Source organism: Macadamia integrifolia, unplaced genomic scaffold (genome assembly GCF_013358625.1).
Source record: "Macadamia integrifolia cultivar HAES 741 unplaced genomic scaffold, SCU_Mint_v3 scaffold1432, whole genome shotgun sequence".
In the NCBI taxonomy this organism is placed as follows: Eukaryota; Viridiplantae; Streptophyta; class Magnoliopsida; order Proteales; family Proteaceae; genus Macadamia; species Macadamia integrifolia.
In genome coordinates, this window is record NW_024868203.1 from 129,642 (window position 1) to 156,827 (window position 27,186).

General features: G+C 38.3%; 1 protein-coding gene across 1 annotated transcript; it reads right to left on the minus strand.

Annotated features, from left to right (window-relative positions):
- LOC122063724 lies at nt 1-27,186 on the minus strand. The gene is made up of 6 exons (XM_042627424.1): nt 26,080-27,186; nt 1,637-1,689; nt 1,425-1,512; nt 1,217-1,315; nt 938-1,065; nt 1-850 (listed from the first exon to the last, which is right to left on the minus strand). Exons 1-6 carry the CDS (start codon nt 26,971-26,973, stop codon nt 814-816), a joined length of 1,299 nt encoding a protein of 432 aa, XP_042483358.1. The 5' UTR covers nt 26,974-27,186; the 3' UTR covers nt 1-813.

Sequence of the window (27,186 nt, forward strand, 5' to 3'; positions counted from 1 at the left end):
TTCTAAATTTAGTTATTAAATTTCACATTACTTGGAATCATAATCCTTCCAAACAAAAATGTAAAATAACAATTACATCAAAAAATATTATTACTAAAATATGGAAAAAATTTTAAATATTTTATACAACCATGTTAGGTATTCATGACCCCAAAAAAAAAAAAGTTTCAAATTTGTTGCTTCCCTTCCCTTTCCTAATTTCCCTCACAATCAAACGGAGTTGAAATGCAATTTGGCACTGCAAATATTCTGTGTTCTCCAATAAACATGTTTGAAAAGTGGCCATGTTAACCAATATTTGGTTGAAACTTCCTTCTTCATGGAAAGAGGATGAACTAAGAAACATGTAACTCCCTCCTGGAGGTTAAAATATCAGAAGATATCATCTTCAAGAACAGGGATAACAAATTAAGAATAATGGATTAATCTCTCCTCTCATGTTTGGAAAACTAACATTTATTTGTTTTGTCAATCAGAACTCAGAAGCAAGGAAGTGACTTGTTGGTTTGCATTGGAATGCCATGGCAAAGGGGTTAGATTTCTGTACAGCATGGTAAAGAGTGTTATCAGATTATTGGAGTGACCTGTTCGTTACTCCAAACTGAAAAATCTTGGCTGTTACAAAGGATTAGCTTTGAGTAGGCATATAAAATGAAGTAGAAGGGGTAAGCGGCAGGGAAGACGTAACAGAGGAAAGCAGCCAAAAAATCCTACACCCTTGCAAAACTTCAGAGTGTCAGATACACATACTGCTCAACAAGAAGAACCAGGGTCTATGGCAGCATCAGTCAGCTAAGTGAACATGGCCGGCCACTAACTTGTGCATGACCTCAGCTTTCCATTTCTTTGCCTGCAAAGTTGTAAAAATGCAGCTTAGTACAAATAAGCACCCATGGCATAAGCTACTCACTTTTTTATTCACACTTCAGTGACTTACCAGAATGAATCCTTCTTTTCTTGTGCTAGCAACTCCTCAAATGAGATATCAGCAAATTCTGTGTCTCTGCTTTCTACCAGCTGATCGGAAGCAGCCTTCAACTCCACACGGGAACCAATTTCAAGCATCTGGAGAGAGAGAGAGAGAGCTTACATTCAACAGTAAGAACAAACAATTGCATAGAACTGTATTGAGCGGATTATAAATTGTTAAACTATGATGATGAGATATTGCACCAGCTGAACTACGAAATAACATCCATAAGGCTTGAAGTATTACTTTCTTGAAGGCTGGTGAGAGTTTAAGCTGTAACTGAAGCCGATTATAGACAACTGCATCCTCCTCTAATCTCTTTTGTTCTGCCTCTAACTTGTATACCTATGATAGTACACAATAATAAGCCAACTTTGGAGGCACATCCGGAACTAAGTCCAGTGAAAACTATTTTCTTCCTTACGGTAGTAACTAGATATAGAAGTACACCAACCTGTTGACAAAGACGATCAAATGAAGACCTGTCTGCCTTGAATAGTAGAGCCTTCGTTATTGTAAATTTCCGTTGAATGATCTCAGACCTGTAAGGAAACAAGAACAGAGGTCAAGATTTATCTACATTTGAAGGTTTCAAAATAATAAAATCAAAGATTAAAAAAAAAAAAAAGTGTATTAAAGCTTCTAACATGAAATTGAATTACATACTTGTGCTGCAACTCATTCCTGGCTTCAATCAAGCAATTGGCGAAGTGGCAAACCTGCACAACTGGTAGCAGGTTAATTTAATATTTTCATGGTGTATTCAAGTCAACCCCATTATCCACTAAAAAAAAAAAAAAAAACAAAATACTTATTATATTCCTAACATTTTAAGATTCACATACCCAGTGAACAGAATTTAGTCTTTCCTTAATCAAACCAAACAAGAGACCGTCAAAATACATGTTCAGTTATTCTGAATATACTTGCAACATAGGCTCCCAAACTGACATGCTCCTAAGCAATAAGAGGACAACCCAAAGAAGAAGAGGAAGCAAGGAACTAGACCACACTAAAATGGAAATTCTTCCAGATATATGTAAAGGTTCCTAGGTGGAGTCATACGAAAACTCCTTAGATTTGTGTAGCAGAAAAGAAACCTGCAATCAGCACTCACCGAGCTAGAGAAGAGAAGGAGAGAAGAGGAAGAAGAAGAAAGTGTCTGAGAGAAGATTGAGAGCAAGTCAGAAAATGATAGGATGATGATTTCCCTATCGTGATCCAGCAGGCTTTTATAATATGAACCAGAATTAGACTCTTAGTATGTAACCACCAAGTCCTAGTCTAATATCACCTTACAACTTAAAATAGCTAATAGACTAACACTCATAAACCTAAACTCGACTACTTAACACACACACACCCCACAATAGGGGGACTCTCCCTATCGTGTTTACACTTTTAACAATTTGCAAAATCAACCGAACAATCATCAAGAGAGGGAACCCCTCCTTACACATTAGTAAAAAAATTCTTCAGAAATCTCCAAGCCATAAATTGACTATCTTTTCATGACTCTATTCAACAAAGTTTCAGAATGATCCATATGCCCTCCAAATATAGACGGGAAAAGGTTTCCTACATGGCCCGTTTAAGGAAGCCTTTCCATAACGGCCCAAATATCTGCCACGAGGCATTCTTTATTGGCGCTCAAATTTCATGGCCTTTTTTCCAAGTCATAATCTATACTAAAAGTTTCAGCTTGACCACATATTTGATGAGAATATATGAAGTTTTAAAATTTGTTTGAAAAAAATTCAACTTTGGAAATCTCGATGTTACCATTCAGAAGACCAAGAGGAAAAGCCTAACATGGTGGGCCATGTGGAGATCAGACCTAAGCCTTGACATGTGGCTAATCCAAGGCGGGGGTTTCCCATCCAACTGTCAGTTTAGTACCCAGAAAGATCCAACAGTCGGTTTTACCAGAGGTGCCCTCCAGGCTCCATCTGGCTTGAAATGGCAGACAATGGGACGTGTAAATGAAATTTCTTACTAAAGAGGAATTCATGATTGACTCAGATTAGAACCAAGTTCCAAGTTACGTGTCAATCCAATGAATTCCAGAATGCAAGTCTGCAGCAGAGATGGTGGCAACGGCTACATGATCACTTGCAGCACTGCAAAGAAATCACCCTTGTATGTGTCACAGACTCACAAGTCGTTACCCAGACAATTTCTGGCTACCAATTTCCCAAAATTATTACAGGAACACAGACAGATGTATACACAAGCATTTCAATAAAACAGACATGGGAATCCCCTAATTTCCACCAAATGCTTTGTTGACTACCACATCCAATCAATGCAACATAAATCAGAAGCCCCTCAGAAAGAACCACAAATTTCAACCATTTCCTTCGAAAAGAGAGAGAGAGAGAGAGAGAGAGAGAGAGAGAGAGAGAGAGAGAGAGAGAGGTCATCATTAAGATTGTTAGAACAAAATACCTTTTCAAATGATTAGAGTTTTAAACAAGAAGAGTGATGGGTACTTCCCTGCCAAGACCGTTATTATAAATATTCACTCAACCCAACCCAGCCTTATCCTAACTAAATGGACTACCTACATAGATCCTCTTTCACCGATCAACTCTATTCAAACCCCATACTTTTTTACCAGTCCTAAGCTATGCATGTCTTCCCTTGCCTCGTCTTCTAAAATCATTTTAGGCCTGTTCTTGGCTCTTTTAGCTCCTCCAATCTGAATCATATCACTCTTCCTTATCGGTGCATTCAAAGATCTCTGTTACACATATACATGACACCTCAAATTTTCTCTCAACTTATCATGTATCAGAGGTACTCCTAAATTAGTTCTAATTTGTTCATTCCTTATTTCAAATACTATACCATTTTGATTATGGATAAAAGAGGTGATTGCCATTAATAAATAAGCAGGGAATCTCCCCTTGTTAAGTCCACACTCCAGGAGTCCTAGGTAACTGATGCAGATCTGGGTTCTAAAACTCTTACTCAGATCACTTATGGGCCCATTCGGTAAATTGATGGTTCAATTGCAAAGAGTAATGACATATTTGTAAATATATTGGAGTTTGCAAAGTGGGATGGCAAATCTGTAAATAGTGGAAGTCAAAACCAAAATAGAAGAAAACAAAAGGATATGTAACGTATGATTTGGGAGAGTGATGGGGACATCAAAGTGTACAGGCAAAAGAAGAAGAAGAAGCAGCCATCTTTGTGGCTAGAAGAATAGAAAGAAGAAGAAGAAAAAAGGAGGAAGAAAGAAAGCTCGATCTAGATTTTAGAAGATCTTAGAAGATTTTAGAAGATCTTGTGGGCCCCATTAGTTATTAGTTTAGTAGTTTATTTATAGTATATTCTTTTCCTTGTTAATCTTTTAATTAATTAGGAAACTACTTTATTGGTTGATTAGTTTTTAGAAAGTCTTTATTTACTAGTCAATTAACTCTTTTTATTTTTAGTAACTAGATTGATATTTATGTAAGGGCCACGATTGAGTTAATGAATGAGAATTGAAAAAAAAAGACCAAGAGTAAACCCCCAAACCCCTCACGGTTCTCTCTCTCTCTCTCGTTTTCTCACTTTTCTCTCTCGCCTCTTTCCTCCCTTACTCTCTCGGCTCTCTCTTCTCTCTGTTTTCTTGTCTCGCCTCCCTCTCTTTCTTTTCAGTCTTATTTTTTTTCTGCTGCTGTTTTTTTATCACTGCTGACCTCCCCATCGATGCCCACTGCTGCTGCAACACATCACTGCCGTTACAAAAAACTGCTGCTGCTGCACCTGCTGCCTTTACCTCACTGTTGCTGCAACATATTTCTGCCGATACAAAACTGCTCTGCTGCACCTGCTGGCTCTACTTCACTGCTGCTGTTACGTACTACTGCCGTTACAATACTGCTGCCGCTGCACACTGCTGCCTTTACATCACTGCTGCTACTCTCTCTACAATCGGCTGGATGTATCTTCTTCAACTAAAAGTGGACTACAACCTCTTTATTTTGGAGGACCTTGATCTCTTCTTCTCTCCTCAGATCTGAATAGCAGTATGGTAAAGTATTAAACTAAACCCTCCCCACCTCCCTTAATCCCTATTATATATATTGCAACCCATTGACGTTAAAGCCTGCCTTTGCCCTTTGTTTATGCCTATTTTATCGATTGTTTGCATATCTAATTTGGGTGTCTAGATGGATTTGTGCTGAACCTAATATTCGTATATCGTTTGTTCCCTTCCCCATGTCCCCACTTGAAACTTGAGTAAGAATTTATGTGTTTTTCCGTCTAGATTAATATTGCTTTTGGCTACTTTGTTTATTAGTCTCGCTTTATCTTGCATGTTTAATCGTGTTTGCTGAGATTCTTTGGTCTTATTACCTAACCCCCTTGAGTTAACCCTACCTAGTTAGTTAATCTTGTAGGAGACCTAGTCATCTAGGAACCCCCCCTACATCAGAGAGGTCTATCAGGAATGGGAAATAAATTAGTGGCAAGATGTAACAAAGGTAGGAGGTAGAGGCAATATGGACCGCGGTTAAAAGGGGTTTTAATAACAAGGGAAAGAAATGAATCGTGAAAGGAAGGATGGGTCATCTTCTTCCTTGCGCACAGAACCCATGGTGGAAAGGCAGCTTGAAGGTTTTGATGCAGAGAAATCCTTCATTACCTGTCGATTGAGTCTAAACTTCCAGGAGAAGGGTCTCAAGAAGAAGATCTACCAAACCCACAAGGTAGCTGCTCCAATCGGCAGGCTAGAATGATGTGGGAAGAACCTGAAACTGAAGCTGGCGATAGATGTTGCTGCCACCCTGTTGCAGGTGTTGAATCTCACAACTGAGGGGGATTTCAAGGTCAGTATCCAGGGGCTTGAGTCTCCTAGAGATGGGTTTCCTTCGACTCAAAGCTTGGGAACCATCGGTAACAAACCAAGATACAGCAAGCTTTCCTTTTGAGACTGATACTACCGTCCAGAAACAGAGGATGTGAGAATAAACCAGAAAATAAAGAGAAGAAGTAGAAGAAGAAGAAAGGAGATGTGTGAGATAGAGAGAGAGAGAGAGATAGCACAAGGGGGGTGGAAGAGAGCACACAGCCATGCAGGCTTTAAGCACAACTTATTCAATTCATTCTTCTTCAATATCTTCCATCCTGTGCCCATTGGCTACATATAAATAAAAGGAAACGACAACTTAAATTGGAAACCTATTCTAGTAGGAAAGAAACTAAATTGGAAACACAATAAAAGATCCTACTCTAATCTACCTAAGCAAGAACAGAAGGAAATAAAAGACCACTCCTAGTATCTACCCAAATAAGAAAGATCACAATTATTATTCCCAAAATAAATCATAAATTTCCTAAAATCCTACTAGATCCCAAACAGAAAAATCCATCAGAGTGCTACTGCATCAGTAATGGAATATTTTTTACTATTTCAGCTTTATCTCAATTTTTCTCTGCACACTGGAACTTAATTGAATATCTAACATTTGGTTGTGTTTTGAGCACTTTTTAGCTTCTTCAGCTAAATCTCAGCCTAAATGAAAAACTCCTCCCAAATTATGAACTAGTTGAAATGGGAATCAGAGAGCTGAATCATAAAATCTTCCACCAGACTTTAATCAACTAATCCTTAAAAGCAATACTTCCAAAAGACATGCAACCTCTTTGGTTTAGTAGGAAAATGTAAAATATACACTTTTGGTCACAGATCCATCCATATGAAAATTTATAGTAACTTAAATATGGAGGGTTTGATTCAAACCCCTTAAAATATTACTACACCACCAGTACGTGGACAGCAGCTACCAAAGGAGTCTTGTAGCTTTTTCCTACATGAAAATAAATATAGATGAAGCAATAGGAAATTAACCCTACACACAAGTGGTAAGAACTATAGATAGAAAAAATATGAATCAATTCCAAAACCAGTGTCTTGGACAGGAGCCAGGAAAGAACCCACAGCAAGGCGCTACCCTAGCAACCCACGTTTCTCAGAAGAATTGACAAGACTAAAGGAGAATTTTATCCGTCCATATGAAAATTTATAGTAACTTAAATATGGGGGGGTTTGTTTCAAACCCCTTAAAATATTACTACACCACCGGTACTTGGACAGCAGCTACCAAAGGAGTCTTGTAGCTTTTTCCTATATGCAAATAAATATAGATGAAGCAATAGGAAATTAACCCTACACACAAGTGGTAAGAACTACAGATAGAAAAAATATGAATCAATTCCAAAACCAGAGTGTCTTGGACAGAGCCAGGAAAGAACCCACAGCAAGGTGCTATCCTAGCAACCCACGTTTCTCAGAAGAATTGACAAGACTAAAGGAGAATTTTATTAAAATTATCCAATCGTAAACACAGAAACATGGTGGGTTCAGGTGGATTGGGTAATGTTAAGGACCAAGAATAAAAACTATTGCAGCTCAATCTCCTCCCTCCTCCCTCCCCCCCCCCCCCCCCCACCAAAAAAAAAACCCAACCCTTGATATCCAACCGTGACCCAAGAAATGCAGTGGGTTCAGGCAGATTCAGATTTCAGACAGGGTAAGGGCCAAGGGCCCAAGATAAGAGCCAAGTGCTGCTCACCAAAAACATAAGGATAAGAGCAGGTGATCAACCTGGAACTCCCAGTTATTACATATTAATCAGGCTGGAAAGGTCAACATGAACCCATTACCAAGTTTGGTCCATGTTAGTTAGCAGAGAGGCCAAGAGTTGCCACCCCATTATACACACCACTCTAGAAAAGATCCTACCACTCATCTTTCTAAGAGATTTAAAAATAAAAAATAAATAAATAAAAAAGGCATGTGCCCAGAAGCTTAGCAAACTTCCTCACATAATTGAACTTTGAAACACTAACTACCTGGATAATTGGATATCAAAGTGTTTGAACTATACTGAAAACTTTCTGGGGGTGTGGGAAATATTACTAGATTATGCTTAAATTAAAATAAAAAAGCCTAAGGTTCTGCCACTCTAAAAATACGAGGCTAATGCACACTGCATTAAATTAATCTCACGTCCCTCCCTCATAAACTACACAAGAATTCCTCTATAATAATCAAAATGTGAATTAATGAAGAAGGAAGCTGAGGAAAAGTCAAATGTGTAAGCTTTACCACCAAGTTCTCTCCCTTTTTTGTGGCAAAGTGGGTAAGATGAATGATTTGTTAGAGTGCTCAGGACTACAAACTATATTGTCGAGATGATTCTTCCATTCATGTTATCAAGAACTTGGTGTACATCCAAATGTCAAGGAGCCTGGAAGGAGAGAGATGAGGACTTTTCAAGGCAAGGAAAGCAAAAAAAAAAAAAAAAAAAAAAACTGTGCGCCATATGCAAGAAAAAAGTTGGACTCAACTCAACCCAACTAATCCTTTTTCCCAACTAAATGGAATTAGCTACACAGATCTTATACTGCCATTCCACCAAAGGTTGGACTCCATGTGGAATTCAGAAGATATATAAACATAGAATTTCAAAGTGGCAGATAGTTCAATCTCGATGGAAGGATAAAGTGGAACTAAGACAAAGAAGATAAATACTAAAATACTCAAACTCATAGTTGTCACGGCGTCAAGGCGAAGCAAGGTGGTGGAGGGTTGTCTAAGCGATTAGGCGAGAAGGCGCACGCATTGAGGCGAACAAGGCGACCAATTGTTATTTTTTATTTTTCCTATTTTCTAACATTATTTATTAAGCTATATATACCTTGTATCATAAAAAATCAAGATTAAGCAACATCAAGTCATTAAAAATCAACATTTAGCCATACTAAATCATAAAAAATTAACATTAAGTCATATTAAGTTATCAAAAATCAAAATTTAGAGAAATGCTCTGGTTCTATAATAAGTTTGACTGGTCAAATGATATTATTTTTACATGAGACTTTTTGTATTAATTATAATATAAAACTAGCTTTCCAACAAGTCTAAGATTACTTAAATCTGAGTTGTAATGACAAAGTTATGCTCCTGTCAAACGTATTTTTAAGTGCGCGAATGCTGTTAAAATCGCCTGAATGAAAATAATTTTATGGATATCGAAACAAAAAATTATTTTACCGGACTTTTGATTTTTAGCAATGTTTTAACATGATAGAATTTATAAAATTTTCATAATTGAGAAAAACTCCAACATTTAAAAGTTGAAAATCGCCCCTATAACCAAAATCTAGTTTTTCTTCTTGGACTGGGGGGTTGACTTTTTATCCTTTTGGAATTTGATTTTTAAACTATTTTTATTGGATTCAAATAGAGGGTATTTGCTTATTTATGAATAATATCTTAAGTAAGTAATTACTTAAATGATATTTGGCATAAATAAGTGCCAAAACACAAGGCGGCATGCAGTGCAATAAGGCGACTGTCGCCTAGGCCCCAGGCAAACCGCCTGGACGCCTAATCATCGCCTAGGCGACGCATTGACAACTATGCTCAAACTTCTCTCTTTCTCTTCCCCCTTCCTCTACAGTGACTTAAAGTAGAAAATCCTGATTCAAAACAGCTACATGACAGCCGAAATGTAGATGTATGATTAGAGTTCCATAATTATAACAGTCCTCAAGGAGTAAATTTGACATAACCACAAGCCAAACAAAGTAATTGAATGAGAAAAGAATACGAGGGATAGGTTCTAGTTGAAGGAAAATAAGAGCTCAACACAAGGACTGCAAAAAACTAGGGTTAGGATAATGAATAGAAGGAATAGGGTACGGACAGATTTGGGGTTCTGTGAAGTTGGATGTGATTTTTTAACAGCTGGGTAGGGTTCGGTGAGAAAGGACCTGAAAATACACAGTATAGGAAAAAAAAACCAATGGCTAGGGTTTTGATGATGGATGAAGGCAGAGTTGGCAATAAATAAGTAAATAACGCAGACAACGCTTTCTTGGATGTAGGAAAAGATTTTCTGCACTTTAATATTCAATTAATAGTAACACATTTACTTGTTTAAAAGAAAAGGAATTAACATGCATATGCACACATTTTTTACAGTGACAATTTAAGAATTACCAACAACCAAATTTGCTGACAAACTAAGATAACACGGATGTACTGATAGGTCTTGGGATCAGCAATATAAATATATTCTACAAACCACTGTATCATGGGCCACATCAATTTTAATCAGAACCTAACACATAAAACTAGGGGTAGCAATTTCCGACATGGAAAGCCAAGCCAAGCCAAGCCAACCCAACCCAACCCAACATGAAATTATAGGAATATGATCCGAAACTAATATCATGTTGATCTCCAAATATATGAGATGTTCCTCTGATTACACAAGAATCTAGCTCTACCAACAAAACATGTCAAGAATCTAGCTCTCGTGTGTGTGTTTGCATCCATAATGCAAAATCGATATCAAACTAGGGAGAACCAGCGGGAGATCAATTGCAACATGATCACATACAGGAACAAACCAATATTGATAACAAAATTTTCTTCCACTTTTTATTTTAACATCTGAAAAATTAAATAAAAGGGATATGACCTTGGATTCACCACCAAAGGCCTGCGGGAATGGAATCTCCACCAAACCAAACCTATGCTTCAACATAATAGGTTTGGAGCTGCATCATTACAGTCCAAGGAACAGCATCACCACTGACCTAAAGAGGTAAAATCCAAGCTTCTCAATCACTCAAATTGTCCTTCAAAATAAAAACTACCTAGAACATTACAAAATAAAAAATAAAAAATAAAAAGGGCTGGTTTGTAGCATATCTATCCAAACCTACAAAATATAAAGTAAAGAAGCCACAAAGTGAAACCCATGATCCCCATGGTAACTGGAATATCTTTAACAATATATTCGACACTAAAATCTCCCACCAAGTATGTGACCCTTGACATTCTTCAAATCAAAGTTCAGACCAGCAAGAAACTTGGATACAAAGAATTCATTGCGTTGAGCCTTGAATTTATCTATGTCAGTGGTAAGGGGCTGAAACACATCAATTCCTCAACCAAACCTTTGAAAGCACTGTCTGTAGTAGTCTTGAAGAGACTTATTTGATTGCTAGAGCTGAACAACTTCTCATACAGGTCTTAAACATGTTTCATGTTGAAGAGACTTATTTGATTGTTGGAGATGAACAACTTCTCATACAGGTCATAAACACGGTCCATGTTCTTGTCCTAAGAAAATGTATCTTTCAAATCATCCCAAACACCCTTACAATGGTGTGGAACATAACATTGGCAGCTATATCAGGTTCCATGCTATTCTATAGCCATATCAAAGTAATGGCATTCTCTTTCATCCGCTCATTGTAGCTGCCATCAGTAATAGGAGGATCAGATGTAAGGTACTTAAGTTTATCTCGTGCCATGATATGAACTCTCACAGCCTGACCCCATAGTCAATGGTTGGAACTCCCCTTGAGCTTAATAGAAGTGAAAGTCACATTCACTGAATCCGAAGAATGTGTAGTGGTAGTAGTACAGTAGAAGCAGTAGTGGGATTGGTAGACATGTTATTGTTAGGAAACATGTCCACACTCCTTGCTATGTTTTGGTGTTAACAAACAAACATACATCTTTAACTTGGTTTGATAAAATGTGATTAGCTTGAAGAGAGTGTAATTAGCTTGAAGAAACACTTAGAAGGTCGAATCAAGACATGAAGCTTAAAGACATGGAATAGCAAACAAGAAGAAAAGAAGATGAAGTGCCAAAGAGTGGAAAGTTCAAGTGAAGAAAAAGACCACTAGGATAGATTGGTCACTTTTAATGTAATTTGTAATTTCCACATATATATATATATATGCACTCACCACATGCATGTGCATTGCATCATACTAGAATGACCATAGAGCATACCTTGACCAAGTATGGAAAGTCTCTAAGTGGTGTGGAACACACATTAACCTGACTCAAGGGTATTTTAGGGAATCTTAAAATTAGTATCAGGAGATGAAACATTCATAGAAGTTGTAGGAAATTGACTTGTGATTCCAACGCAACTGATCTCAGATCAATTTGAGGTCGGACCGAAAAGTTATGGTCAAAACACTGACGACTGGTCAGTATGACAGCATTCTGTCAAAACAGAGTATGTCATGTTGGCGGTCGACCGGCTAGAAGCCCCGGTCGACCGGAACTGTCCGAGACCATAGGCGGTCAACCGGTAGAAAGTCTCGATCGACCGGTGACTGCCTAGAAGTGCCCCAACGGCTATATTTTGCCTCAACGGCTCTTGGCAGTTGACCGGCTACTGATGGCGATCGACCGGTGGTCCCAGAATACGTCTGTTAGAGCCTGATTTCCTGCCTAAAATGCTTCACTAAGTTCACCTATAAATACCCAAACCACTCTTAATTAAATATTCATTAAGAAAGAGTTTTAAGAGCAGTATTGCAAGTATTCAAGAATTATATTCTACTTGAGTTGTTCTATTACACCAATCCCAACAAAAGGCTCAAGTCTCAATCAAAGTCCTCTACTCTCTCCTATGCAAGTCAAAGCCATAAAAGAGGACTTTACAAAAGGTGCATCATTCATATCTCACTCTCATCATTTGCACCACACTTGAGGTATTCCTCCTATTCCACTATTTCCTATTTATTTCTATTTTTACAATTCTAGATTGTACTTAGGATTGTAAGGATTCTCTTATCCTAAAAAGAGAAAGGAGTCTCTCTACCTCCAAAAGAGATTGTAAAGGCGTCTCTCTACCTAGAAAGGGGATTTGTAAGGATATTCTTATCCGTAAAAAAGATTGTAAAGGTTTTCTTCCCTACCTACCGTACTGAAAGGGAGAACTAGTGGAATACCTTACAAGATGATTCTTGTAGGGAGTGGACTAAACTCGAATTGAGTCGAACCACTATAAATCTTGTGTTGTGTGGTTGTACTTGTTTTATTCTCTCCGCATTATTTTAACTTACAATCACACTTGGGACTTATACATCGAAAAGAGTTAAATTCCACTAGTATAACCTATTCACCCCCCCTCGAGGTTATTTCAATTGGTATCAGAGCGGGAGCTCAATTTATTTAAGACTATATCGTCTTAAAGGTGAGTCAAAGACCATGGCCACATTCCAAGGACCACCAGAAGGCATGAACGCCTCGAGACCCCCTTACTTTAATGGAGAGAATTTTTCCTTCTGGAAGTGCAGATTCAAGAATTGTGTGTGGTCACAACATTCTTGTATGGAGAGCCATAGAGAATGGACCATACACCATCACCAAAATAGTTGATGGAAAGACAGTACCGAAGGATGAAGGGGAATGGACGGCTGAAGACATCACTCTCATCCAGTACAACTTCCGCTATCACGTTCCTTCAATGTGCCCTCAATGAACAAGAGTTCAACCGAGTCATAGCATGTGACATAGCTAAAGAGATTTGGGATATGCTTCTTGTCACACATGAAGGTACAGCAGAGGTAAAAGAAAGAAAGGTAGACCAACTTGTTTCTGATTACGAATCCTTCTCTATGAAAGAAAATGAGTCAATAACTTCTATGTTTACAAGATTTACTGATATTGTGAACAATCTCAAAGGTTTAGGCAAGAATTACACTAACACTGAAAAAGTCAGGAAAATCTTAAGAGCCTTACCTGCAGCTTGGAGACCCAAGAAAACAGCAATAGAAGAAGCCAAAGACTTGACGAAAATCTCCTTGGACTACTTGCTTGGATCTCTACAAACTCATGAAGTAGAGCTGCACGCCGACAAACCAAATCTTGAGAACAAAAGGAGAACCATAGCTCTAAAATCAACTCAAACTATCGAAGAAGTAAGCGATGATGAAGAAGATGAAGAATTCGACATGGAAAAAGAAATTTCACTCATCACGAGGAAATTCAACAAGTTCCTCAAAAAGAAAGGAAGATTTCAACACAAGAACAAATCCTACGGTGACAAATCTTATGGGGAAAAAGGTAAATAAAAAATTAAACCCAAGGAAATCCCTTCTAAAGATATAGTCTGTTTTGAGTGCAGAAAGCCTGGACACTTCAAAACCGAATGCCCAAATAAGTCAAAAAGAAAGGCTTATGCAGCCACATGGGACTCAAGTGATGAAGAGGAGAAAAGTGAATTTGGAGAAAAAGTCACCAACCTCGCCTTGATGGCCATCGGAGATGAAGAACAAGAGGTATGTCAAACTCAACCTGAACTTTTAGTAAGGGACTCTAATGAGGAGCTTCAAGAAGCCTTCGAGGCCTTATATGAAGAAAGTATAAAATTAGAGTCTGATAAAAATAAACTTGAAAAAGAGGTTGACACACTAAATAAGAGAGTGGATGCACTAACCTCAAAGGTAAGTGAACTGGAGGAAGAAAACTTCAAGTTGAACTCCACCCTCTGCACCTTTACCCAGGGGCAAAAGAACCTTGACAATCTTCTTGGTTCTCAAAGGAAGGGTCCAAATGAAAGAGAAGGACTGGGTTATAATAGACAAAATCCATCTAGAAATGAGAATCCAAGAAAGGGTGACCAAAGAAACCAACCATCCACCTCTTACATTAAATGTAGTTTTTGTAAAAAGACAGGACACTCCATAAACCAGTGTCACTCCAAGAAAAAGAAGAAACCCAATTCTCAAACTGAGAGATCAAGAGTTAGCCATGCCTACTACTACACGCCCCTAAGAAGGCAATATAGGTCTCAATAAAACTCTAGACCTATGCCTAGGTATAGAAAATCCCAACCTCAAAGAGAATACTCTATTGAGAGGCCCAAAAGACAATTCCAAGGGTACAAGAACTATCCTAGGGAAACTTATAGATCACAGGGGAAATACCAAAACCAAGGACTCTATAGATTTCAAAGATACTATACTCCTCAAAGATCAAATGGATCTTATGAAAAGCAGAGGACTCAAAGAAACCTAAAGCCATTCCAAAGGCAGAACCAAAGACCTAAAAAGTACAAAACCATTTGGGTTCCAGTCGGAAAGTTTGACACTAACAATGATGGACCCATGAGATTATGGGGACCAATGTACGATTAAATTTCTGTTATAGGTTTGCTTGAAGAATAAGGTGGAAGCTGAATGGGTCATCGACAGTGGATGCTCCAAACACATGACATCCAACAAGAACCTATTCTCAAGCTTACGGGACTACGATGGAGGATGGGTCTCCTTTGGAGATGACAACAAAGGAAAAATTGCTGGTATTGGAAAAATAAGACTTGGAGGTATTTCAATCTCAAACGTTTACTTTGTGAAAAATTTGAATTATAATCTCCTAAGTGTAAGTCAATTATGTAGCATTGGATACAAAGTAGAATTCAATGTCTCCCATTGTTGCATCAAAGATGCAAATGATAATCTAATACTAAAAGGGTCTAGGAAAAACAATATTTATGTTTGTATACTTGACGAAGCAAGTTCCTTGAATGCATGCTTGGTTTCTAACCATAGTGAGTCTTCATTATGGCATAGAAGACTTGGACATATAAATGTCAAGTTGATTCAAACCATAGCATCCAAGGATCTTGTGAGGAACCTCCCTAAAATCAAGTATGAAATAGATAATTTTTGTGATGCTTGTCAAAAAGGCAAACAAACCAAGGTCTCCCACAAGTTAAAGAATATTGTCTCTTCCTCTAGACCATTGAAACTACTTCACTTAGATTTATTTGGACCTATCAATATATCTAGTATGAGTGGTAAAAATTATACCTTTGTAATCGTTGATGACTACTCTAGATACACTTGGATTGTTTTTCTAAAAAATAAAAATGATGCCTTCGATGAATTTGCAACTCTATGTAACAGATTGCAAAATCCAAAAGGGTATACTGTAACCTCTGTGAGGAGTGACCATGGAGGAGAATTTGACAATATAAGTCAATTTGACTTATACTACAACAAGCATGGTATTGACCATAACTTCTCCGCTCCTAGAATGCCTCAATCTAATGGGGTAGTTGAAAGGAAAAACAGGTCATTACAAGAGACAGCAAGGACTATGCTTAATGAGTATTCTTTGCCTAAGTATTTTTGGGCTGAAGCTGTAAATACAACATGTTATGTACTAAATAGGATAATTCTTAGACCTTTACTTTCTAAAACACCTTATGAACTATACTTTGGTAAAATACCAAAAGTAGACTACTTTAGAGTCTTTGGATGTAAATGTTTCATCTTAAACACCAAAAATTATCTTAGAAAATTTGATGCAAAATCTGATAAAGGAATATTCTTAGGATACTCACTCAACAGTAGGGCATATAGAGTTTTTAATAAAAAATCATTAATGGTTGAAGAATCTATGAATGTAAGATTTGATGAATCTTTACCTAATGACTTAAACAAATCTCTTGTTGATGATGATGATATCATAATTGATGAACTTAAGAACAAAGCTAATGATATTTCTCTTGATGATACAAATGATGTTACCATAGAAAAATTAGAAACACTACCTAAGGAAGTCATTCCGCATAGGAATCATCCCTTAGAAAACATCATAGGGGATCTAGATGAAAAAATCCAGACTAGATCTAAAACCCGAGAGGTATGCAATCACACTGCATTTATCTTAAGGATCGAACCCAAGAACATAGAAGAAGCACTAAAAGACAGTGATTGGATTATAGCTATGCAAGAGGAGCTTCACCAGTTTGAAAGAAGCAAGGTATGGGAACTTGTCCCACGACCTGACCACCACACCATCATTGGTGCTAAGTGGGTCTTTCGCAATAAACTGGATGAAGATGGGAACATAGTGAGAAACAAAGCAAGACTAGTTGCCAAAGGGTATAACCAGCAAGAGGGAATAGACTATGATGAAACCTATGCACCAGTAGCAAGGTTAGAGTCCATTAGAATGCTACTAGCTTTTGCATGCCATAAGGACTTTAAACTATATCAAATCGATGTCAAAAGTGCCTTCTTGAATGGATACATTCAAGAAGAGGTATATGTAGCTCAACCTCCTGGCTTTGAAGACCCTAAGTTTCCAAACCATGTCTATAAACTTGAGAAAGCTCTGTATGGCCTCAAACAAGCCCTTAGAGCTTGGTATGAGAGATTAAGTACCTTTTTGATAGAAAGTGGCTTCTCAAGGGGGAGGATTGACACAACCCTGTTCGTGAAGAACTTGAAGAATGACATACTCATTGTTCAAATCTATGTAGATGATATTATCTTTGGCTCAACCAACGAGAGAATGTGTACTGATTTCAGTAACAAAATGAGCAGTGAATTTGCAATGAGTATGATGGGAGAGTTAAATTTCTTCCTTGGACTTCAAATAAAACAAACTGATAATGGAATTTTCATAAATCAAAGCAAGTACACCAAGGAGCTGCTAAAGAAATTTGACATTAACAGTCAAAAATCTTCAGACACTCCGATGAGCTCATCCTTGAAACTAACCAAGGATGAGGATGGAACTTCTGAGGATGTAACTAGATATAGAGGCATGATTGGGAGCCTTCTATATCTAACAGTAAGTAGACCTGACATCATGTACAGTGTATGTGCATGTGCTCGGTTTCAAGCTGATCCTAAGAAATCTCACCTCACTGCTGTAAAAAGAATTTTTAAATATCTGAAAAGCACATGTGATGTTGGGTTATGGTACCCCAAAAACCAACCCCTTGACTTGGTCAGCTTTTCAGATGCTGACTTCGCAGGTTGCCATATTGACAAAAAAAGTACCAGTGGTACTTGTCACTTTCTCGGCTCTTGCCTTGTCTCTTGGTTTAGCAAGAAACAAAACTCCGTTGCTCTATCTACCACAGAAGCTGAATATGTTGCAGCTGGTAGATGTTGTGCTCAAATCCTTTGGATGAAGCAAACTCTCCAGGACCTTGGAGTGAGTTTCGAATCTTGCCCAATCATGTGCGATAACACCAGTGCCATAAACTTGAGTAAAAATCCCATTTTACACTCAAGGGCAAAGCACATTGATATTCGACACCACTTTCTACGAGACACCATTCAAAATGGCGATGTCTCTCTAGAATACATTGAAACTGATAAACAACTCGCAGATATATTCACTAAACCATTTAGTGAATAGCGTTTTAGTTTCCTAAAGAAGGAGCTTGGCATTTGCAACCCATTTGGCTAAATAAACATTCCTTCTTGAATATTCTTTTCCAAAAGCCTAGACTTGAAAAATCCTTTCCACATCCAAAATTTTCTGGGTTCTCAAGCTTTTTGGACTCTATCGGTCGACCGACACTGACCGAATAGATTATCGGTCGACCACATAAAACTTCTGATCGACCGCCTCTAACCGAAAGGGTTACCGGTCGACCGCCACCATATAACCGGTCGACCAACGTCGCCGAAAACTCAATTCCGGACTCTTTTAAATCGATTTTTTTCAAACCATTTTTTTCACTCTTAAAACCCTATTTGGCCTAAAACCCCATTTCGACTCTTCCTCTCCCAAAACCCTAGCTTAGAACTTCTTTCTAACCTAGATCTCTCAAGATCCCTTCCTATTCTTCTCCCAAAACCCTTGCATCTCTTCCCCTCTTACACCTCCAATCATCATGGACTCTCACCGCCCACATAGAGGCAAGAAAACGGTAGCTCAGAAGGGAAAAAGGAAGGCCTCTGACAAAGATATATGGTTCTCCTCCTCCATTGCTCAAGAATCATGGGATCTCTACATCTCTCGCAACATAGAGCAAGGTAGGACCATCAATTCTGACTCTTTGTCCAGGTATGACATCAAAGACATGTTTGATGCTTTGGGATGGAGCAACATTCTCAAACTTGACTCTCACTGTTATCCCCATCTTGTCAAAATGTTCTTTTGTAACCTTACTTTCTCTGGTGAAGGTGACAACCTTCTGGTCCATTCCTATGTTAAGGGAGTTCCTATAGATATAGACATCATGATTTTAGGAGAAATCCTAGACATTTTTGTGACAGGGGAACTAAAATACTACCAACCCAAGACCTACATAGAACAATTCATGGATGTTGACTGTGTGTATTATAGCATCATGAAGGAATATGCTAATACTCACAAAATTAAGGCTAAGGAACTCACTGATATAGGGAGGATTGTAAATCTTATCATCTCCCACAACATCCTCCCAAAGAGTGGTCATAGAGATGAAGTCTCCCCATTTCATGCTTATCTCACCTACTGTGTTTGCAAAACTGTAACCATCAATCTTCCTTACATTCTACTCAAAACCATGATTACCCATGGTGATAGACTTCAAAAGGGAAATCTTCCCTATGGAAGGATGATTTGCCAAATCATGGACCACTTTCATGTAGATTTTTCTGGTGAATCATTTGATCTGTTTCCTCAAGAGATCAATCTTTCCACTATTCGCAAGATGCATCTTCTTCCCCAGCAGCCCACAAACTCCAAAAAGACTGTTGTTGGACCCAGCTAGCCACAACAACCATGAAGTGATGAGACATCAGCCTATGCGACCGTTGCTGATCTTCAGAAAGTTGGAAACATCATCCTTGCCCAGTTGGCAAAGATGGAAAGAAAGCAGAATGAGATTCTCAAGCTCCTACGCAACGACGAGGAAGATGAAGATGACGAAGAAGAAGATGAAGAGGAGGACACAGAGGATGAGGATGCAGTAGATTAGGAGTTATTTTTAAGAACTTCGTGTTTGTTTCAGTTGTTTATGTTTTTTTTTCTATGTGTTATATTTTTTTTGGCACATACTCAGGGGGAGTATTTTAATTTCTTGTGTTGTTTTGATTCCCTTTTTGATGTTGACAAAAGGGGGAGAATATCTATTACTCTATTATTATTTCTGAAAATGACAGTATGATAGTATATGGAAATGACAGTATGACAGTATCTATCTTTAATTGTTTACTCTTATGGAAATGACAATATCTATCCTTGTTTACTATCCTTGGCACTGAATTAAATTATCTTATTGACCTTTACACAGTGTTACTATCATTTCTTGTATTTGATTTTATTGTCTGTGTTTGCTTGTCATCACCAAAAAGGGGGAGATTGTTGAGAAACATGTCCACACTCCTTGCTATGTTTTGGTGTTAACAAACAAACATACATCTTTAACTTGGTTTGATAAAATGTGATTAGCTTGAAGAAAGTGTAATTAGCTTGAAGAAACACTTAGAAGGTCGAATAAAGACATGAAGCTTAAAGACATGGAATAGCAAACAAGAAGAAAAGAAGATGAAGTGCCAAAGAGTGGAAGGTTCAAGTGAAGAAGAAGACCACTAGGATAGATTGGTAATTTTTAATGTAATTTGTAATTTCCACATATATATATGCACTCACCACATGTATGTGCATTGCATCATACTAGAATGACCATAGAGCATACCTTGACCAAGTATGGAAAGTCTCTAAGTGGTGAGGAACATATTAGGAAAAATGTGTTCTAGTGAAATTCTGTGAAAACCACATTGGTATTTTAGGGACTCTTAAAATTAGTATCAGGAGATGAAACCTTCATAGAAGTTGTAGGAAATTGAGTTTTGATTCCAACGCAACTAACCTTAGATCAATCTGAGGTCAGATCGAAAAGTTATGGTCAAAATATTGACGATTAGTTAGTATGACAGCATTCTGTCAAAACAGAGTATGTCATGTTGGCGGTCGACTGGCTGGAAGCGCCGATCGATCGGAATTGTCTGAGACCATAGCCGGTCGACTGGTATAAAGTCGCGGTCGACCGGTGACTGCCTGAAAGTACCCCAATGGCTATATTCTGCCTCAACGGCTCTTGGCGGTCGACCGGTGGTCCCGGAATACGTCCATTAGAGCCTGATTTCCTGCCTAAAATGCTTCACTAAGTTCACCTATAAATACCCAAACCGCTCTTAATTAAATATTCATTAAGAAAGAGCTTTAAGAGCAGTATAGCAAGCATTCAAGAATTATTTATTCTACTTGAGTTGTTCTATTACACCAATCCCAACAAAAGGCTCAAGTCTCAATCAAAGTCCTCTACTCTCTCCTGTGCAAGTCAAAGCCATAAGAGAGGACTTTACAAAAGGTGTATTTTTCATTTCTCATTCTCATCATTTGCACCACACTTGAGGTATTCCTCCTATTCCACTAATTATTATTTATTTATGTTTTNAGCTTTAAGAGCAGTATTGCAAGTATTCAAGAATTATATTCTACTTGAGTTGTTCTATTACACCAATCCCAACAAAAGGCTCAAGTCTCAATCAAAGTCCTCTACTCTCTCCTGTGCAAGTCAAAGCCATAAGAGAGGACTTTACAAAAGGTGCATCATTCATATCTCACTCTCATCATTTGCACCACACTTGAGGTATTCCTCCTATTCCACTATTTCCTATTTATTTATGTTTTTACAATTCTAGACTGTACTTAGGATTGTAAGGATTCTCTTATCCTAAAAAGATAAAGGTGTCTCTCTACCTCCAAAAGAGATTGTAAAAGCGTCTCTCTGCCTGGAAAGGGGATTTGTAAGGATACTCTTATCCGTAAAAAAGATTATAAAGGTTTTCTTCCCTACCTATCGTACTGAAAGGGAGAACTAGTGGAATACCTTACAAGAGAATTCTTGTAGGGAGTGGACTAGACTCGAATTGAGTCAAACCAGTATAAATCCTGTGTTGTGTGGTTGTACTTGTTTTATTCTCTCCGCATTATTTTAACTTACAATCACACTTGGGACTTATACATCGAAAAGAGTTAAATTCCACTAGTATAACCTATTCACCCCCCCTCTAGGTTATTTCAGTTATCAGCCATAGTGTACAAGTACCAAGGTGGCTAGCAGCAATAATCGGCAACAAAGGAAAACCAAGCAAAATCAATTAGGGTTTCAAAGTCTTGAAACCACCCAAAATCGATAGGTAATAGAATAGTAGCACAGAGTCCAAATAATCAACTATAAATCATACCAGATTGATGGCAGAGTAGAGATGGAAGAACAAACCACCAGTAGATAATGTCCCAAGTAGCAGAGAAGACCATAAAACAGTCCCACGGAGAATCTATTTCTCAGGGTTTTGATGGGGCATCAACCAAGGGAACACAAATCCTTGTAGAGTTATTTACTAGAGGATTATAAGGCAAGAAAACCAGCAACCATAGTAGAAGTACCAAATATATCCCATAAAGAAGCTGCAGGCATCAACCAAGTAGAATCACCACAATCAATTTAGCAAAAAACCCTAAAAGTAATCAATTATTTGATGGAGCATCAACCAAGGGAGCACAAACCCTTGTAGAGTTATTTAACAGACAATTATAAGGCAAGAAGGCCAACAACCATAGTAAAAGTACCAAACATATCCCACAAAGCAGCCGCAGACAGCAACCAAATAGAAACACCACAATCAATTTAAGAAAAAACCATAAAAGTAATTGATTCTTTGATGGACATCAACCAAGGGAGCACAAATCCTTGTAAAGTTATATACCAGACAATTATAAGGCAAAAAAGACCAGCAACTATCAGTAGTAGATCATCAAGTAGACAATATAGAAGCACTCCATCAATGGAAGGGAGGCTTAATGCATAGTATAGGCAGCAATAGGTGGCTGCACACCACAAGAGGGTGGAACAAGAATCGAAATCAGCAGAAAGGAGAAGGAAAACCCTTTGTCTGATTACTGAGGCTCTGATACCATGTTATAACCACACCAAGAGGAAACAAACAAAAAGAGAGAGAGACCACCAAACTTGTGTGTTGGAGGCAGCCTGCGATAGTGAATTGTGTCCTATCGCAGGCTGCTCCACATCTATATATAAGTCCAAATAAGAGGTGTAAGTAAGGGGACAGAAATACTCCTAACCTACTTATTACAATAAGTAAAGAGAATAAAATAAATAGACCAGAATTGCCCCTAGAGCTTTAACAGCATGTGTGCCACATCCATGGGCAGTACATCACACCAAATGATGTCCCTATACTCGGCAAATTGTAAAGGAACTAAACAGTGTTAACTAACTGGAATGGTGGCCTGATCTACCCAAGCAACCTTGTATGGATGTGGATGAGGCTCCGACTTAAGGAATAATCATAAAATGGTTGCCTGGGAAACCAAATTCATATAGTTTCTGCTGTCTATCATGACCCTACAATTCTTATATTCACGCTTAGTGTAAGTATGAAAGTTCTTGATTCTTCACCAATCATCCTTGAACTTCAGTTTTGTGAACATACACCTCATAATATTCAGTGGGTGGGATGTCACTTCTCCAGGTTCTTGGACTTCTTCATCACTAGCCCCTCTTTAGGCACGTGCACACACTCATCATCAACATGTTCTAACTCTTCCAAACTTTCCACGGATCTGGTGTAAAGGTTACAAGTTGGGCATTGATAAGCATAATGCCCAATGTCATTGCAACAATAGCACATAACTTTGTTGCCCTTAAAAGTTAGAACTCTACATAGCATATCCTTTCCCCTTTAAATGTTTAGATGTGAACTGGGAAGAATGCTTCCTCTAGATGCAGCACGGACATGTTTAGATACCCGTTCACCATCAGAGAATTTTCTTGAGGAAAACTATACTAATTGGAACCCATATTTCCTCGTGAATGGTTGCCTAACGTGTTTTTCTAATTCCAGTGCCAATTGGAAGGCCAATTCAACTGAGTCCATTGTGTGTGGAATCATCTCCTTACTGATCCCAGGCTTAACTACTTAAGACCAGTATGAAATCAAGAAAGAGTCACTTTGGGATCTTCATTCACATCACAACGGATTAATTCATCAAACTTACTCATATACTAAGCAACAGACAAGTTACGCTGCCAAAGAGTAATCATCTGGTCCAAAATCCGATCTCTATAGGATATTGGGAGATATTTTCTTTCAACTTTACTTTCATTTCTGCCCAATATTCCATAGGCTCATGTCCCAACCTCTGAATGTGGTGGTCCACACTCATCCAATACAAATTAGCTTCCCCAATAAGTTTCATTTTGGAAATTCTTACTTGGTGAGCATTAGACATATCATGCCACTCAAAAAAATATTCCATGACCACAAGCCAATCCAAGAATTTTGGAAAAAAAACTCTTATCATATGTGGGAGCTTCAATCTTCACTTTTTGTGTTATGTCACCAGCCTTATATGGCCATTTCATGCTAGGTGTCCTATCTGGCACTTCAATTTATCTTCGTCCTCGTCATAAAGATGACGTGGACCTCTTGTTGGGTAGGGAAAACTAGGGCATTCACTCCTCTAAGTTCCATCCCGCCTTTCAACATCCTCTTTTTGAATTCATTTTCACCCCATCTCTAAGAACATGCTCCCTAGGTTGCCTTGTAGCCTCAAGAGCTCTCACACACGTCTTGGGTCTCAAACTGGTTTTGGATCTCATCAAATCTGCCATTTATGCAACTCAATTGTTCAGCCAAAATATTTGAATTTATTGTTCCTATTTAGGAGTGTGCTTGGTATTGTGTTCCACTTTGGGTTAAAACACAACAAACGGGAACATTTTAGGACACAAAAGGCAAGAATCGTGCTCTAATACCAAATTTGGTGCAGGATAGGTTTGGGAAATCTAATACAAATCTAAGGATTAAGTGAATTTCGGTTTGGGAAGGTCTACTAATACAAAACTCACAACATTCATGCACAAAATCAGAATTCAGTCTAGGATTCATGAAATTTTAATAAAGGATACATTATAGGTCAGTAGCTTCCTTTGCTGGCCCACTAGTTGGCATGTTGTGATCAAGAGCTAAGTCACTACCCAACTCCAAAGAATGTGTCCTCAGTACCTCCTTGTTAATTGCTGACAGTGTTTAAGGCTATAATTTAGGACAAAAGTGGGAAAAATGGGACTGGTATAAAAGGAATAGGGGAGAGGAAGAGAGTGGTATAGCTTATGAGAGAAGAACTCAAGAAGAGAAAAGGGGTTTGGATTCACTCCAAGGTTTGCAGGGAATCACCCATGCTGCAGAGAATGGGAGAAAAACTCAAATTCCAATATCTTCATTGTCTTCATCCCAAACTACAATCTTTTAAAACCCCCAAGAGAGAGAGAGAGAGAGAGAGAGAGAGAGAGAGAGAATTTCATAATAACTACTTCTCCAGCAATAACTTTACAATAACTACCACATATAGCATTACAACGTTAGTAAATAAAAGTTTTGACACCAAATAAAATAATATTACAGCAAAATAAAATAAACCACACGTAAGTAAATAGAAATATGCATCCACACAAGTTAATAGGGGACATATAGCCACAAGGAAGTGATGTGAGGCTATGTATGTTTGCATCTGTTTGGATATGTACTAAATCCCTGAGTGATGTCCTCAACAATAGTTCTCTCAATAATACCTTCACAAGATTCATTTTTTCTAACATTGTCTAACAATAATAAGTGCTTCTTTCTCTTCTGGGTTTCTAGATTATTTAACTTTATACATCAGATGAAATTTCATAAGTTCTTTTTATATCATAATGCAAAATGGTCTAGGACCAATCAAGTAATGCTAAAGGGGTGAATTTCCCTTTTTGAGATTATGGCTTATTTTCCCCCCACCCTTTTCTAAATTCAGTGGAGTTCTATCCCGCTACAGGAATCCAGCTGTTGTAGAAGCATGCTGAACATTAAGTGGTGCTTTAGTGCTTCATGTATATATTGAGATGGCGAACAGTAGTCGTGCTGAAGGTGTTTAAAAAACTCAATACTTGGGCAGACTCAACAGAAGCCCTTAATCTTGGAGACTAGTCTGCCCGAGAGCCTCATAACACAGTTAAGGGCATCATAACATCCCCAGCGTTTTGATTCTGAGGAACATATACAACATTCCAGTACAAACCCGGTAGAACATGATCAGACGTGAAACATTTTCAAGTTTATGAATGATGGAGACTATAGTATGACATTTTATGGGTTATGGAATTAACGAAAGAATAACAAAAATAGTGATTAGATGACAAAGAACATATTTCCCCTACAGAACATCATTTGAATTGGAATTTCTGTTTTGAACCACATCAATTACGTTGTCATTGAAAGAAATTAAAAATCAATCACCAGTCATACAGAAACCACCAAAATTTTCTAACTAATTATGAATATACATAATGAATATCAAACTGGATGAGTAAAATTCCTTTGATTTAACAAAGAACTCCATAGAGATGCAGCAACTTCGGGTTAAAGATAAGAGAACAAAAGGGAAAGTAAGAAGCACTGGATGAAGCAAGTAGAACCTGGGCCAATGTTAAGGACTGGGAATCGTGGGCCTTAACAAGTTGATCATACTGCTGCTTGATCTTTCTCTGCGTTACACTGGACAGGGAGGTGAAGGGATATAAACAATCCAAATCATTCTTGACCTGTGCAATAGATATTTTGTTCTGAAGACGCCCATCTTCGGCACCATCGTCGGAAGGGGAATTCTGGCGCTTCTTCTTGGCCCTCTTCTTCTTCTTCTTCCCCCTCTGGTCCCCAATTTTCATTAAATCCTGGGCGACAGAATCGCCCTCATCGTTATCAACCTTGGGCACATCAGAGAACTGGCTAACAACGATTTTCCCGCTATCATTAAGGGACAAATGAGAAGGGAGAGAAGAAAGAAAAGAAGCCCATTTGGAGGGATCGGAGGAGAGTATCTCTACAATTAGCGGATGGGTCTGATGGGCTTTATCGGTGGTGTTCGGTGGAGAGTATGTGACAATGGAGTAAGGGTTCTGAGCCGATATTTCAACTGCCGCCGCCGCTGCTGCTTCTTCTTCTTCTTCTTCTTCTTCTTCTTCTTCTTCTTCCTCTTTCTCTTCCTCTTCTTTTATTCTTTTCAATCTTTTAAACATGGAAGGGAAAAGCACGCAAAGGGAGACAAGGCAGAGGGCAAAGAACAGGAAGCAGAACAAGGGGTTTAGAAGTAGGCGATGATGTTCCATGAGATATGAATAAGTGAAGCAAATAGATGAGAAGGTGGAAGAAGCCATCGCCATAGAACGCGTCATCACGGGAGAGGAAACCAGACAATATAGTAGAAACTGGAAGCGGGGTTCAAAATCATTGAAGTTTCGTTCCCAATACTCTGTTTGATTGAACTTGGAAGGGTTTCCTTTATTTCTCCAAAGCCAAGTTTTCTCTCCCATAGCCACACGCCCGCAGCTCCAAGTGTTCGATTACTTCCATTGTTGCTTTGCTCTGCGCTTTTGCAGTAGTGTATATATATCTGAGTCTTGAGGTGGGGAAGGAATACCGAATACGTGTCGTTTGGGCTTTCGGAACGGATCAGTATCTACTTGCAACTGTATAATCCAGATTTGATAAGTTATCGAGAAAAAGGGGGAGAAAAACGAAGGAAA